Here is a 16,998-nt window from a genome sequence, read left to right on the forward strand (position 1 = left end):
TACATCCACTGCTGATGTTACATCTACCTCTTAACCGTGAAGATCCTGGTTAGAATAGGTCTTCAGCCGTGCTTCCTGTGAGAGGCGACTAACGGGATCGGGAGGTCAGACTCGCTGACTTGGTTGATGCATGTCATCGCATCCCAATTGCGTAGATCGATGCTCAATCACTGGATTGTCTGGTACAGACTCGATTATTTACAGACAGCCGTCATATAGCTGGAATATTGCTGAGTGCAGCATTAAACAACAGTTTCGGCGTCCTCGCTTGACAGGCACTAGCTTCCCAAATATCGTCTGGCATTCCCTTAGAATATTCTGTAACATCATGAACATAACTTGCCTTTCTTTATGAATGAAAATATCCTGTCCTGCCATTTGACGGATGAGTGTTCGGCCATCATGGCCATTCAGCCATGTTTCGTCAGTGTCATGGAAATATGCATCTTGAAATACAATTCGCTACTATTGGCAATATGGACCAATCACCAAGCTCATATATAATTATTACTTATACAGTGTGCAGAGTAGAAAACAGTGACATAGCTCCATACAGAGCCATATAGGGAGCACTCTAACCATGTTTAACATACTACAGTTTGTATGTGTGAGTGCATGATTCGGAGGTTACCATCTAAACAAACCTACATTGTTTTTCTAGTGAAAGACATGCATACATGGATCATACGCAGATGTTTCATGAAAAAATGGCAGTACTATTTTATTTAAATAATTTATTAATAAATTTGATCATTTTCAAGGACTGCAAACTTATTATAGGGAGGAGTTGGGGTCATGAAACATTGTTGCTTGTTTTTTACGGCAGTGGAAAAATGCAATCTCATTAATATCAGATCTTAGTTCCCTCTATCGCTGAACAAAGATCTGAGGACATCCCATTAGGGTTCACGTCAGAACGACCTTTCATCCGACCAATCAGTGCGTCGCTTACCTTACCATGAAAATGACAGTCAGAATGTGATTTTTAATCATGCAACCTTGAAAACTTTAACACAGGGTATTCCGAACAATAGTTACAGGCTTAATGACTGAATCCATACAATCTATAACATCTATTAGCCATTCCAAAATGTTCTTTTGTTCAGGTTTGAAATCTTTAATCGAGAATTTGTCAAAATATGTTTTGAGGCGTAGTCACCAATTTGAAATTAGTGCTGTAAAGCATGAGAAAGCTGCCTTCTTATTGGCTAATGTTGACTTCTTGTCAGTCATTCCATTGGTCGGTTTAAGGTCAGTCTGACTTGACCCGTAATGGTGTGCCTTTGTTTAGCGGTAGCAAGAACAAAGATCTGATTTTACTGTGATTGGAAAAAAATGTCTCATGAAATAAAGGTGTGGGTGTGGTCCGCAAAGTACGTTACAGTCCCAAGACAAATCCCCACGCACCCCACCTCCCCCTTATTCTGTATGTACCATTTGTGGGTTCCAGGTGAATTCGGTCCTCGATACCCCCCCTGGTATTTCCTCATGCCATCCTACTACTGTCAAAAGAAGAGAAGTGGGGATTCAGAGTTATCTGCCCTTACCAGTAATGACCATCAAAGCATCAATGGCTCTTTCACTGGCAGCAATCCTAATATTGAACCCGTGCACCAAGATCTCAAGGACAAGGCAGGAGTCCGGTAAACACAACTGATCAGAGAGTGGGATAGATGTGTCAGTCAGTGCTATTGATTGGTGTGACTGCCTCCGCGGTCTAGTGGGTAACATCTGCCTGGTTTCGATTCCCAGGCACGTCTTATCATAGGCATTCCAAGATGCTACTTCTTGTTACCCTGCCTGGCACTTGGCATTAAGTGGATAAGACAAGGACTGGTCAGATCGGAGTCAGTGTTCTGTGTCTGAGGTATCCATGTTAAACTGAGGCATACTTCAGCTCCACATGAGGTATCTCAGTTGGCTAACACTACCACTACAAACACAGCACACAAACACACTCACACTCACACACACAGTCAAACACACTCACACTCACACACACACATACACACTCACCACACATGCACCACACATGCACATGACTTTTTTTGTGCAAAGGTTAAAGAGTTTAAATCATCATGTCTAGTGATTTTTTGTATCAAATTTCATACTTTTATTGACCAAGTTTGTTAAACCTGTTTATTCACCTGAATTCGCTGAAGGGATGCGATAATGCTCATCAATTATTTTGACCCCGAAGGTAGCGTTGTTTGTTTTTGAAAATGTCCGGACAGAAAAATTTAAATGTCCTGTAAGCAATATTTTAAACCGGACATTTGAGATTCCCAATCGGACATGTCCGACGCATATGCCCGTTTCCGGATCCCTAGTTAAACCCCATTGAACCACCACCTATTGATTAATGTTGAAGGTACTCAAACTATGGGAGGGTTGTATTGTGTTAGGTACCAATGCTCAGTGCATTATTGTTTTCGTTTCAGAATCAACAACATATCTAAAGATTTTCCATCCAAAGAAGAAACAGTCCACGCTGTCCGAGGTAGGCCATATCTATGGACGGCCATTCAGTCCAAAAATACAAAGTTGAAATAAAGGACAAAAGTATGCAATAATAGTCAGATGTTACGAATAAAGAATTAAAAGTTACTAATAAAGGTCCCAAAACAAAACAAACAGATGCCGGTAAAACAATACGAAGGAAATAAAAGTGAAAAGTATGCAATATTTATAGTTGAATCTTATGAAAAGACGTAATATGAAAGGAAAAAACAAATGTGTACTAAAGAACGTCACCTCTCCTCTCCTCTCCAATAGGCTGTATCCACGTTGGAAGGATTATTGAAACCATAGCATTCCCAACACATGTACATGATGTATAATACACATGAAGATCCGGGTTAGAATATGTCTTCAGCAACCCATGCTTGTCATTATTTCCAGACCGCCATCATATAGCTGGAATATTGCTGAGTGCGGCGTTAAACAACAAATAAACAAACAAACATAAGAGGCAACAAGAGGTTGATGCATGTCATCATATCCCACTTGCATAGATCAATGCTCATGATGTCAGTCACTGGATTGTCTGGTCCAGACTTGATTATTTACAGACAGCAGTCATATAGCTGGAACATTGCTGAGTGTGACGTTGAACAACAAACAAACAAACAAGCAAACATGACGTATAAACTGCTGCTGCAAGAGGTTCATCTTCTTCAGGGCTCTCCCTGGACATGTATGAGGGGCACATCACAGCCTTGCTGGGCCACAACGGTGCAGGGAAGACAACTCTCATCAACATGCTGTGTGGATTAACTCCCCCTACTAGTGGCACTGCTACAATCTACGACATGGTTAGTTTACGAGTCAGAGTCAGCTTGTGTTATGATTACAGCGAACTAAGGAGTACCAGTCTCCTATACCACTGCACTTCTGTGGTCAGAGTTGCATCTAGCCAGGATCCGCTGTTCAAATCCCAGAGCCCCGTGAAGATTCCGGGGTAGAATAGGTCTTCAGCAACCCATGCTTGCTGTAAAAGGTGACTATGCTTGTCGTAAAAAGCGACTAACGGGATCGGGTGGTCAGGCTCGCTGACTTGGTTGAAGTGTGTCATCGATCCTAATTGCGTGGATCGATGCTTATGATGTCAATCACTGGATTGTCTGGTCCAGACTTGATTATTTACAGACCGCCGTCATATAGCTGGAATATTGCTGAGTGCGGCGTTAAACAACAAACCAACAACCAATCAAATTCCGGATTTTCCGGGATAATTATCTATGGTTTGTGAGCACCATAATCAGGATTGTGGGCATAACCAAAGTGACCAACATCTTCATGATCAATAATATAAGTAGTGAGTGAGTTGGGTTTAACACCACTTTTAACAGTATTCCAGTTATATCGCTGCGTGTCAGCTGAATGTGGGAGGAAAGCCCGAAGTGATGCAGGTCTCAGACGTTTACCACTTTGGTGAAACCCACGAACACAGTTATGGTGCTGACAAACCTAGAAACATAATTGGGGCGAACTGGGATTCGAACCCACAATCATAGGTTTCGGGCATGCCCAAGGGATGCAAATCACGGTGCTTAGGCGACTGGGCCACCCGTGTCCCCGATGGATAATATAACCTGTTGAAACAGTACTGAACCAATATCCTTCCCTCACAATGATTTCATGTGCAAAATATACAACTGTCTGGAAAAGGAACAATATGAGTGAAAATAACGTGGGGATTCCAGACTTGGTCCCCAGCAACCCTTGCTTGTTGTATGAGGTGACTTAGTAGACTGTAGGGCTGGGACGGGTAACTCGGGTACTCGGGTAGGTCCTGAGTAGGACTCAGGTACCCACAGGACTACCCGGACCCGTGGTTTGATGACAAAAACTCACTATAGCTTATTGGTTCCACAAAAGTCGCTAATGTTCGCATTTCTTTCTGACGATGTACACATTCCTTTTGACTGGTATATGTTTGAGTAAAGATAAAACTTCAGTCAACTTCAGTGTACTGATCGTTTGATACATTAATCTAAATAGTTTTGGCCAGGCCTACGATAAAACAATTCCCAATCAGACATTTTGTTCCCAACTCTTGAGACCTGCAGTGGGTACCCGGGTAGGGCCGGGTAATAGGGGATCGGGTACCCGGGTAGGGCCAGGTAATAGGGGATCGGGTACCCGGGTAGTAAATTTGGACTCGTCCCAGCCCTAGTCCCCAGCAACCCTTGCTTGTTGTATGAGGTGACTTAGCAGACTGAGTGGCCAGACCTGGAGACTTGGTTGATTACATGTAATTGTACCCCATTGGCATGGGATGTTACATATTTGTTTGTTGTTTTATTGCCACAACAAGCAGTGTTGTACTAATCATTGGTTTGTCTGGTCCTGACTTGATTGTTTACAGGCCATCATCTTCAAGCTGGAACATTGCTTGTTGTGGCGATAAAACAACAACAAAATATGTTATCAGATGTTCATTATCTTGCACAATGATCAACTGTCATCCAAAATGTTCTAAAGATATTTTTCAAATTTGGTAATGATATTAAAGAATGTACAGTAAACTATGGTTATAACGAACTCAAAGGGACCACTCATTTTAGTTCCTTATAACCATAGTTTGTTATAAGCATATATACAGCATATGTACAGCAAATGACCGGACCAAACAAGTTTGTTATATCCGTTCACATACAGCTGTATGACATCATACTGTTGTCATTCACATACAGTTGTATGACATCATACTGTTGTCATTCATCTACAACTGTACGATATCACACCAGTGTCATTCACATACAACTGTACGATATCACACCAGTGTCATTCACTCAAAGGGACCACTCATTTTAGTTCCTTATAACCATAGTTTGTTATAAGCATATATACAGCATATGCAAATGACCGGATCAAACAAGTTTGTTATATCCGTCAGTTTGTTAAAAGCGTGTTCGTTATAAACGTAGTTCACTGTAATATCAAAAGCTGATAAAATCATTAAAATGTCCTATTGCCATTTGTTGCAGCAAAATTACTAATTATATATGAAAACTTGCCGTGTAAGGACATATTCCATCATCAATGGAAATGACTAGTGACATAACCTTAATATAGAAGTAACCTCCTAACTTGAACAATAAACTAGCAATGGCCTCATATTCTGGCATTTTGCAAGAGGCACAGGTGGTCCAGGCATGTAAGGTGCCGTAATCCACTGTGCAGTCTCCCATTTTGATAAACTTAGTGGAACTTACAACCATTAGTGTTGGCATTTCACACCTTAATTTTTTGCATCCAATTTCTCAATTTGTTTAAGAATAAATGACTCGTGGTCGTGGTGATCATACAAGTAAACACTGCAATGAGAATAAACTACGAGGCCGTAAATGCCTGGTTCATTCTCCCTGCAGTGGTTTATTAAATGATAAACAACGACCACAAGTCTTTTATTTATTTTATGAGATATCAACATTATTTACAGACTCATTAGGAATGTTAATAAAATTTACAAGCTCTAAATATATTTACCCATTTTTAAATAATAATGACTCCCTGAATACAGTCTGATCAGCAGTGTCAGACAAGTCAAAGTTATGAACAGGGGGATTAAGTTTGGTATTTCATGAATGTTTCACAAACATCAGAACAATAAATAAAGAGTATATATCTTTTTTCTCAAACTGTCTTTCTACCCTCTCAAAAAGAGTATCGTTCAATTTAAGACGTCATTACGTAACGAGTGTATGTTTGAATTTTAAGAAACACGTCATGATACTGATAGAACAATGTTTTGTCCTGTCCAGGATGTTTCTAACAGTGGCGACATGGAGCGCCTTCGGGCCATGTGTGGGGTGTGTCCACAACACAACATCCTCTACGATGACCTCACCACTAAGGAGCATCTCATTGTGTTTGCTGGTATCAAGGGCGTTGCGGAAGATGGCAAGGAGGAAGCTGTAAGTTTGGCTCCTGAAGCACTACTGATGTGATGTAATATGCATGATGTACGTAGCGGTTACGGCATAATATTCATGATGTAGTTGTTACGGCATAATATTCATGGTGTAGCTGTTATGGCATAATATTCATGATGTAGCTGTTATTGCATAATATTCATGATGTAGTAGTTATGGCATAATATTCATGATGTAGCTGTTATGGCATAATATTCATGATGTAGGTGTATGGAATAATATTCATGATGTAGCTTTTATGGTGTTATATTCATGATGTAGCTGTTATTGCATAATATTCATGAGGTAGCTGTTATGGCATAATATTCATGATGTAGCTGTTACGGCATAATATTCATGATGTAGCTGTTATTGCATAATATTCATGATGTAGCTGTTATGGCATAATATTCATGATGTAGCTGTTATGGCATGATATTCATGATGTAGCTGTTATGGCATAATATTCATGATGTAGCTGTTATGGCATAATATTCATGATGTAGCTGTTATTGTGTTATATTCATGATGTAGCTGTTATGGCATAATATTCATGATGTAGCTGTTATGGCATAATATTAATGATGTAGCTGTTTTTGTGTAATTTACATGATGTAGCATTTATGGCATGATATTCATGATGTAGCTGTTATTGCATAATATTCTTGATGTAGCTGTTATTGTGTAATTTACATGATGTAGCTGTTATGGCATAATATTCATGATGTAGCTGTTATTGTGTAATTTACATGTTGTAGCTGTTATGGCATAATATTCTTGATGTAGCTGTTATTGTGTAATTTACATGTTGTAGCTGTTATGGCATAATATTCTTGATGTAGCTGTTATTGTGTAATTTACATGATGTAGTTTTTATGACATAATATTCATGATGTATTCATATTTCTGGTGCTAAATACTTTTGTTGAGCAAGTGCTCATAAACCAACCAATGATGTGTTACAGGTGACAAGGGCTATGAAAGATGCAGACATTTATGAGAAGGCTGACACATTTGCCAAGAACCTCAGTGGAGGACAGAAAAGAAAGCTGTCTGTTGCTATGGCACTCATTGGAGACCCAAAGGCAAGTTTGGCACAAGGGCACAGCTGTATGACATCATACTGTTGTCATTCACATACAGCTGTATGACATCATAATGTTGTCATTCACATACAGCTGTATGACATCATACTGGTGTCATTCACATACAGCTGTATTACATCATACTGTTGTCATTCACATACAGCTGTATTACATCATACTGTTGTCATTCACATACAGCTGTACCGCATCATACCGTTGTCATTCACATACAGTTGTACGACATCATACTGTTGTCATTCACATACAACTGTACAATATCACACCAGTGTCATTCATCTACAACTGTATGATATCACACCAGTGTCATTCACATACAACTGTATGATATCACACCAGTGTCATTCACATACAACTGTAAGATATCACACCTGTGTCATTCACATATAACTGTACAAATGTTGCACAAGTGTCATTCACATACAACTGTACGATATCACACCAGTGTCATTCACATGCAACTGTACGATATCACTCCAGTGTCATTGACATACAACTGTACAATGTTGCACTAGTGTCATTGACATACAACTATACAATTTCACACCTGTGTCATTCACATTTAACTGTACGATATCACACCTGTGTCATTCACATACAACTGTACGATATCACACCAGTGTCATTCACATGCAATGTATGATATCACACCAGTGTCATTGACATACAACTGTACAATATCACACTAGTGTCATTCACATACAATGTATGATATCACACCTGTGTCATTCACATATAACTGTACGATATCACACCTGTGTCATTCACATACAATGTATGATATCACACCTGTGTCATTCACATTTAACTGTACGATATCACACCTGTGTCAATCACATACAATGTATGATATCACACCAGTGTCATTGACATACAACTGTACAATATCACACTAGTGTCATTCACATACAATGTATGATATCACACCTGTGTCATTCACATATAACTGTACGATGTTGCACCAGTGTCATTCACATACAACTGAACAATATCACACCAGTGTCATTCACATACAACTGTACGATATCACACCAGTGTCATTCACATACAACTGTACGATATCACACCTGTGTCATTCACATACAACTGTACGATATCACACCAGTGTCATTCACATACAACTGTACGATATCACACCTGTGTCATTCACATACAACTGTACGATATCACACCAGTGTCATTCACATACAATGTATGATATCACACCAGTGTCATTGACATACAACTGTACAATATCACACTAGTGTCATTCACATACAATGTATGATATCACACCTGTGTCATTCACATATAACTGTACGATATCACACCTGTGTCATTCACATACAATGTATGATATCACACCTGTGTCATTCACATTTAACTGTACGATATCACACCTGTGTCATTCACATACAATGTATGATATCACACCAGTGTCATTCACATACAACTGTACAATATCACACTAGTGTCATTCACATACAATGTATGATATCACACCTGTGTCATTCACATATAACTGTACGATGTTGCACCAGTGTCATTCACATACAACTGAACAATATCACACCAGTGTCATTCACATACAACTGTACGATATCACACCAGTGTCATTCACATACAACTGTACGAAATCACACCAGTGTCATTCACATACACATATGTACGATGTTGCACTACTGTCATTCGTGTACAACTGTACGTCACACCGGTGGTATTCATGTACAACTGTATGTCACACCGGTGGTATTCATGTACAACTGTACGTCACACCGGTGGTATTCATGTACAACTGAACGTCACACCGGTGGTATTCATGTACAACTGTACGTCACACCGGTGGTATTCATGTACAACTGTACGTCACACCGGTGGTATTCATGTACAACTGTACGTCACACCGGTGGTATTCATGTACAACTGTACGTCACACCAGTGTCATTCGTGTACAACTGTATGTCACACTAGTGTCATTCAGATGCAGCTGTACGACATCATACTGGTGTTACAAGCATGATTACCTCTAAACAAAACAACAATAATGTCACTGAATTACATGTATGTGACTCTTACAGATTATCTTCCTGGATGAGCCAACGGCTGGGATGGACCCTTTCTCACGGCGCCATCTTTGGTCACTCCTGCAGAACAGCAAAAAGGGACGCATTATCTTGTTGACGACTCATTTCATGGATGAAGCAGACATCTTAGCAGGTAAGAAACTCAACATGTTTTTCTGGGTCATGCACATATCTTGCAGAGTTGTGTCCGCTAGTCCTGCAAGGATCCAGTGATCACATGGTCACAGTTTCTCCCTGATTCCGATTATATCTGCAAGGGTCCAGTGACCAGGTGGTCCCTGATTCCGATGTGCTGCAAGGGTCCAGTGACCAGGTGGTCCCTGATTCCGATTAGTGCTGCAATGGTCCAGTGACCAGGTGGTCCCTGATTTCGATTAGTGCTGCAAGGGTCCAGTGACCAGGTGGTCCCTGATTCCGATTACTGCTGCAAGGGTCCAGTGACCAGGTGGTCCCTGATTTCGATTAGTGCTGCAAGGGTCCAGTGACCAGGTGGTCCCTGATTCCGATTACTGCTGCAAGGGTCCAGTGACCAGGTGGTCCCTGATTCACCCTGATTCCGATTATTGCACCATACCCATATTCATCAGTTTAACCAACACAGTATTTGTCTGGACCTGTAACACTTTGGACTTGTCTCCTGCATTAAGTGAGTGAGTGAATTGGGTTTAATGCTGCTTTGAACAGTATTCCACTGATATCACAGCTTGTCAGTATAATGTGGGAAGAAAGCCTAAAGTAATGCAGGTCTCAGACATTTACCATTTTAGGTGAAGTCCACGAAATACAGGTATGGTTCTAACAAACTTAGAAACATAATAGGGTCAAACAAGATTTGGAACCCACAATCATAGGTTTCTGGAGTACCCAACTTACCCACTCAAAACCCACATTGTTTTTCTGATGATTGCAAAATTTATTGATTTAACAATTTACCTAATGAGATGGCCATTCATCTATGCTGCTAAAATGGATGTTGTATTCTTATACTCGCAGATCGCAAGGCCATCATCAGCCATGGCACTCTCAGATGCCTAGGATCTTCACTGTTCCTCAAGAACAGATTTGGAATTGGCTACCATCTGAAGTGAGTAAGAAAGGATGCAATAACACAACATGCTAGCCAGTCAGTTTGTCTAATGCTGATGGTATCCTGAGCCTAGTGGACCAACGAGTCCATAATACTGCTGTGCCGCTGGAAGATTTGAGAATTATTATATTAATAAGGACCCAAACCATGGCAAGGTTTATTTTTTTATCACCTACCGATGACTTTTGGATGATGACAAAAATCATTAAGATGTTCTGGTGTGCCCTTTGGAATCTCAATGTGCCAACAAGAGGTATACTTTTAAACAGTCTTCAGCTTGGTGTGACCGCCTAGTGGTAGAGCATCCGCCTGGAGAGCGGAAGGTCCGGGGTTCTGTAATACCAAAAGACGTTAAAAGATGGTACTTGTTGTTACCCTGTCTGGCGCTCGGCATTAAGGGGCTAAAACAAGGACTGGTCGGCTCGGAGTCAGTATACTGTGTCTGAGTGGGGTATTCATGTTAAACTGCAGCATGGTATCTCAGTGAGCTAGCACTATAAATCGGCATTAGTCCGGACTAGTACAAGCAACCACACAAACACACACGCATACATGCACGTCGCTATATAAGTGCAATAATCTTGGACGCGAAGTTAAACCCCATTTCACCTCACCTGGACCTTGGTGTGTTCGTATGTTCATATTAATACAGGTTTGTCCAGATTAGTTTAGTTAGAACATTTTTAATGTTATAATATATTACAATGTAAATATGATATAAATACATCAACACAAGGAATTATAAATAAATGATTTCTAGGCATGCCAGCACCCGAAACTTATTAGCACTATGATGCAAGGAGTTTCCGACCTTGGAAAGGTTTCGTGTATTTATGATATATATCCTGTTTTCCAGCATGGTGGTCGAGCCTGACTGTAATGCAGAGACTGTGAGCTCTGTGCTCAGTGAGCAGGTCAAGGGTGTCGAGATGAAACGCTCCCATGCCAAGGAGTTGGCCTTCACCTTGCCCCTCTCGGAAGTGTCCACTTTCTCAAGTGAGTCCTACAGTCAACAGTTCGAAGGCAGGGGGTTGGATAAATGCTGGTTTGAGCACAGCAGGCCAGCCTTATATGTCTGATTTTTTAACCCAAAGAAAAAAAGCTTAATCCCGAGCATGGACACCAACAAATAGCAATCAAATAGGCGCCGAGTTTCGCTGTGCTGAGTTGCATCCCCTGGGCACGCCAGAAACCTATGATTGTGGGTTCGCCCCCGATTATGTTTCTAGGTTTGTCGTGCTCGAGGGTTTCACCGAAGTGGTAAATGTGTGAGATCTGCATCACTTCGGGCTTTCCTCCCACTGAAGCTGACACGCCGTGATATAACTGGAATACTGTTGAAAGCGACGTTACACCCAACTCACTCACTCACTCACTCCTATATAAAAGTGGACTTGACAAGTGCTAATCAGTTTCACACGGGCAACAAGAAAACCGATTTCACGAGAGGCACAGGTTATGGTTGAGTTTGTACAAACCACATCAAGGTGACTAGTATACAAGGCAAATTAAAGGGGAAGTGTACACGCAAAAATCGCTTTCTTTCTTTTTCTAAACAAAACGCAATTTTAGAATTAGTTAGTATCTGTGTTTGAAAATATACACTCATTTTTTTCACAGTGAAAGTAGGAAGCTCACAATAGTGTGAAAATGATATGCCGTTATGAGGCCTTCGTTTTTCGAGCTAAACAGGCCTGAGTTATCCCCCTTAGATTATGACGTAATTGGTGCCAATTCAACTGGGTCCCTGTCTATTCTCAACGCAAAAGATATCAAGTACCAGTTTTCGGTAAAACAACATGGCCTACGACACACTCCGGCGCAGTGGTGACTCAGCATAACACTATGCTGGCTGGCATCTGAGACGCTAGAATCACACACCTGTACCTACACCACGTGAAGCGGCTCTAACAAAGCATGATGACGTCATAATGTTTATCAATTGGCACCAATGACGTCATATTGCAAGGGGCATAAGCCATTGTGTTTTTGTTATGGAAATAGAACACTTGGTAAATGTGAAAAATATAAATCGTTTTAATGCAAAACATATGTTAATTAATTGTGATATTTTTATATTTTTGTCTATGACACTTCTAGGTTAACACTTTTATTGTGGAAAAAGTACAAGAAAATTAGGTTCATTTCCGTGTGAACTTGCCCTTTAAGCATCATTAGGGGTCAGTATACTGGTATGAGAAACCTCATGTAATACATGATGTCACAGGAGCTAGCTACCCTCTAAATGGGAGAGCCATGCTGATGCAGATCACAGACAGCTGCCACTTTAATGAAACCCATAGGATCAAGCATGATCCTGACGGACTAAGGATGACATAGTCGATGTGAATCGTGGATTGGAACCTACGTTCAGCGATAGTACTGGCTCACGCTTTGTTGAACTGTTGTTGACAGATGTGTTTCTTTGTTGTTGACAGATATGTTTTCATCCCTGGAGCTGAAAGTTAACGGGACAACTCAGGCAGAAAAGCTTGGTATAAAGAGCTATGGTGTTTCAATGACAACATTGGAAGAAGTATTCCTCAAACTAGGTACGAATGGATACATGACCCTCACAAGTCACTCCTTCATAACAGTTGTCAACACTGTTATATATAACACGCACGCACCAGTTGGTTACTCATTTAGGATGCCTTATATCTGAAATATTGGCAACTGATCAATGAATCTCATTTCACTCTTATCATGTTTGAGGTTGTCAGCACCAATCCCGTGCTTGTGGGTTTCACCGAAGTGGTTAACGTGTGAGACCTGCATCACTTCGGGCTTTCCTCCCACATGAAGCTGACATGCCGCGATATGACTGGAATACTGTTAAAAGCGGCGTTAAACCCAACTCACTCCCTCACCCTGCAAAGATTCGCTGACTGGGGTTGGAATTCCAGATTTGTACTGATTATGATTCTTGCATTGTCAGCACTCTACCCATCTTGTGGGTTGTAAAAGTCCTGCATCACTTTGGGCTTTCCTCCCACATTAAGCTGACACGCCGTGATATGACTGGAATACTGTTAAAAGCGGCGTTAAACCAAACTCACTCACTCACTTATCATGTTTGTGATGCAGGTGAGGACACTGATGAAAATCCTGCTCCTGGACGTGGAATTGAAAACCCTGCCTATGATGAAAATGGTCTCAGATCCACTCAGCAAGTGTTTTCCGAAAGTGAAAGTCAAGTGAACATAGAGATGAAGGATCCCTCGAACCCTACTCAAAGCTTGGCCAATAGACCCACAGTCGAAAACCTGACATCACAGCGATTCTGGGCATTAATGAAGATTCGATTCCTAATTATCATTCGGACTCCAATGGCTGTTATCTTCCAAATCCTTCTCCCCATTGTATTTGTGGTGGTGGGCTGCGTCCTCAGCACCCTCGGCTCAAGCTCCGCAGATAGCTCCAATCCAAAGCCAGTTTCACTGTTCGCAACATCTGCCACGTATGCTTCCGCTCCTCTGGCAGCTATTGACTCTCAAAGTAAGTACACTGAAACAGCGCCGGGCGGTCGGGTAGCCTAGTGGTTAAAGCGTTCGCTCGTCACGCCGAAGACCCGGGTTCGATTCCCGACATGGGTACAATGTGTGAAGCCCATTTCTGGTGTCCCCCGCCGTGATATTGCTGGAATATTGCTAAAAGCGGCGTAAAACCATACTCACTCACTCACTGAAAGAGCGGCACATCTTGTCTTCTCATCCATCGAGGCTAAAAATAATAGTCTTGGTTCTCAGACGACGCCTGCATCATCATAAAGTCCGCCTCACGTTTTATTTTTATTTCCATTCTAATTTTTTTTATAAAAATCCCAATACAAGACAATGCGATGAAAACAAAGCATGCAATTACTTCCCTTTACATGCGCACTGCTTTACTGCGCATCTCGTGTTATGGTAATGGCAGCAATAGGAGTTTGTATGCTTGTCTATGTAAGAAAGCCCTTTCCCAGGTTGATGGTACACAACTGTTTATTTGGTTACATACTAGTTTGAACAAGCAAAAAATTTAAATTTGAAAAAAACACCGACTGCCTGCACTATATTTTCAAAAGTAATTGCCCGAGAACCAATTCTTTTATTTTTTTAAGCCCATAGTATGTGAGGGACTTCATAAAATGTTTTCTTTGTTGTTTAATGCCACACTCAGCAAAATTCTAGCTATATGGCGGCAGTCTGTAAATAATCGATTCTGGGCCAGACAATCCAGTGATTGACTTGAGCATCGATCTACGCAATTGGGATATATGAGCGAGTTTATGCTGTTTAGCAGACACAGAATTAATCCTAGCTGTCATGACAACCTGTAAATAATCATTGCTGACCACAAAAAACTTATAATTGAAAAGTCTACACAATTAAATAAAAATTTGTCATGAAATGGTGACTGTCATCTAGGGTGCCACAACCCACTGTCCCATGGGCACGCCAGAAACCTATGATCGTGGTTTCCAATCCCAGTTCATCAAAAGTATGTTTCTAGGTTTGTCACCACCATGCTCGTGCTTGTGCTTTTCACCATAGTGGTAAACACCTGAGGCCTGCATGACTAAGGGCTTTCCTCTTACATTAAGCTGACACGACGGGATATAACTGGAATACTGTTCAAAGGGTGTTTAACCCAATTCACTCACTCACTCACTCACTCACTCACTCACTCACTCACTCACTCACTCACTCACTCACTCACTGTCATAGTTGTAGAAGGCTATCTTTATCATTCTGCAGTGCAATCTGTAAATGACACTGAAAGACTTCAGTTTGTATGGTCAGCTCTGGTGACAGTATAAACGTGTTTAGACCCGTGAAGATCCGGGGTTCAATAGGTCTTCAGCAACCTATGCTTGCCGTAAAAGGCGACTGCTTGTCGTAATAGGCGACTAGCAGGATCGGGTGGTCAGGCTCGCTGACTTGGTTGATGCATGTCATCGTATCTCAATTGCGTGGATCGATGCTCATGATGTCAATCACTGGATTGTCTGGTCCAGGCTTGATTATTTACAGACCGTCGTCATATAACTGGAATATTGCTGAGTGCGGCGTTAAACAACATACAAAACAAAAAATATAATCGTGTTTATTTACAATCGAGAAAAGTCTGACCTGGTGATGCACAAATTAGCTTACATAAGCAGTATAAGTCATCACTGCACAGGAGTGTCATAAAATATTTCTTTTTATCTGAACAGATGATGCTGATTCCACAACGTTTATCTCAAAAGTAAATGACACCTGGCGAGTTGATAAAAATCTCAACATAAGCCTGTTGTTGTACCCAAACCACTTTCTTGGCTTCAACCTTCAACAATATCAGACATCGGTAAGTCATCAACACTCACTTCCAAATTCAAAATGTGAAGATAATGTCTTTGAATTCCCTCTACCTCCGTCTACCTATTTTCACATTGAATAAAAATGAGGTTAGCAAAATGGGACTGGATACTCAATTTGGAGATAAACCAATTGTGTTTTCAATTTAGAGGTTTCAAACATAGATTTCATACCTGTAAATTTCATTGAAACCACATGTCAGCCAGTGGTTTGGAATTTGAAAAGTTGAGTTTTCAATTTAGGGGGTTCAACTGTAGAATTGATATCTGTAAATTTAATTGAATTCAAATGGCAGACTAAGGTTTTGAATTTGAAAAAATCACAGGTAAAACTTATTGTACCAGTATCCAGATATTTTAGCTATTAATCTCAAAGATCCATGGTTTTTAACACTGCTTTTGTTTTCAACCCTCTTGACAAGAATGAACTTCCAGTAACAAATACATTGTGGTTGGATTGTCTGAATACAATATGACAGTACTTGGATGGTACCATATATATGACAGCCTGCCTATAGTCATAGTTTTGTTTGCTATTGTTTCACACCCCAATACCGAATAGCACCCCAATACCCCAATAGCGCCCACAGTGACATTTGCTAATATATTGGCTGGTGAACAATCCCAATTAGCACCCCTTCCGATTAATCATTGTACACAAGACTTATTTATTCACATATAATACGCACTCGTGTGTTATATGCACCCTTAATTATGGGCAATTAAATTCTGGAAAAATATATCTGTCGTACATAAACATTTCAGGCTGTCAGCATAAACCATGAAATTTATCTTTCAACTCTTTTTTCACCAAAACAATATTCTAATAAGAACCCCCTATTTCTTATTTTGAGAGCGCCCTGGGCGCTTATTACGTCGAATACAGTATATAAAGAAATAAAGACTTATTGGTAAACATATTTAATGAGCAGTATTTTACTTAGCCGCTCTCACATTTATTTGGTCGACACATGTTGTACCATTA

At 40.6% G+C, this 16,998-nt stretch overlaps 1 protein-coding gene across 5 annotated transcripts in view; it reads left to right on the forward strand.

Moving 5' to 3' along the window:
- Nucleotides 1–16,998, forward strand: part of LOC124146364 (cholesterol transporter ABCA5-like) — a 128,594-nt gene that overhangs the window by 79,235 nt on the left and 32,361 nt on the right. For all 5 annotated transcript variants that reach the window (XM_048392195.1, XM_048392193.1, XM_048392192.1 and 2 more), the window contains 11 exons: nucleotides 1,451–1,643; nucleotides 2,442–2,500; nucleotides 3,181–3,314; nucleotides 6,270–6,422; nucleotides 7,385–7,504; nucleotides 9,580–9,718; nucleotides 10,579–10,669; nucleotides 11,529–11,668; nucleotides 13,111–13,224; nucleotides 13,760–14,170; nucleotides 15,873–16,003. In XM_048392195.1, the coding sequence (XP_048248152.1) occupies nucleotides 1,451–1,643; nucleotides 2,442–2,500; nucleotides 3,181–3,314; nucleotides 6,270–6,422; nucleotides 7,385–7,504; nucleotides 9,580–9,718; nucleotides 10,579–10,669; nucleotides 11,529–11,668; nucleotides 13,111–13,224; nucleotides 13,760–14,170; nucleotides 15,873–16,003 (1,685 nt within the window). The remainder of the gene's footprint in view (nucleotides 1–1,450; nucleotides 1,644–2,441; nucleotides 2,501–3,180; nucleotides 3,315–6,269; nucleotides 6,423–7,384; nucleotides 7,505–9,579; nucleotides 9,719–10,578; nucleotides 10,670–11,528; nucleotides 11,669–13,110; nucleotides 13,225–13,759; nucleotides 14,171–15,872; nucleotides 16,004–16,998) is intronic.

This window comes from Haliotis rufescens, unplaced genomic scaffold, assembly GCF_023055435.1.
Source record: "Haliotis rufescens isolate VD_foot unplaced genomic scaffold, xgHalRufe1.0.p SCAF_11, whole genome shotgun sequence".
In the NCBI taxonomy this organism is placed as follows: domain Eukaryota; kingdom Metazoa; phylum Mollusca; class Gastropoda; order Lepetellida; family Haliotidae; genus Haliotis; species Haliotis rufescens.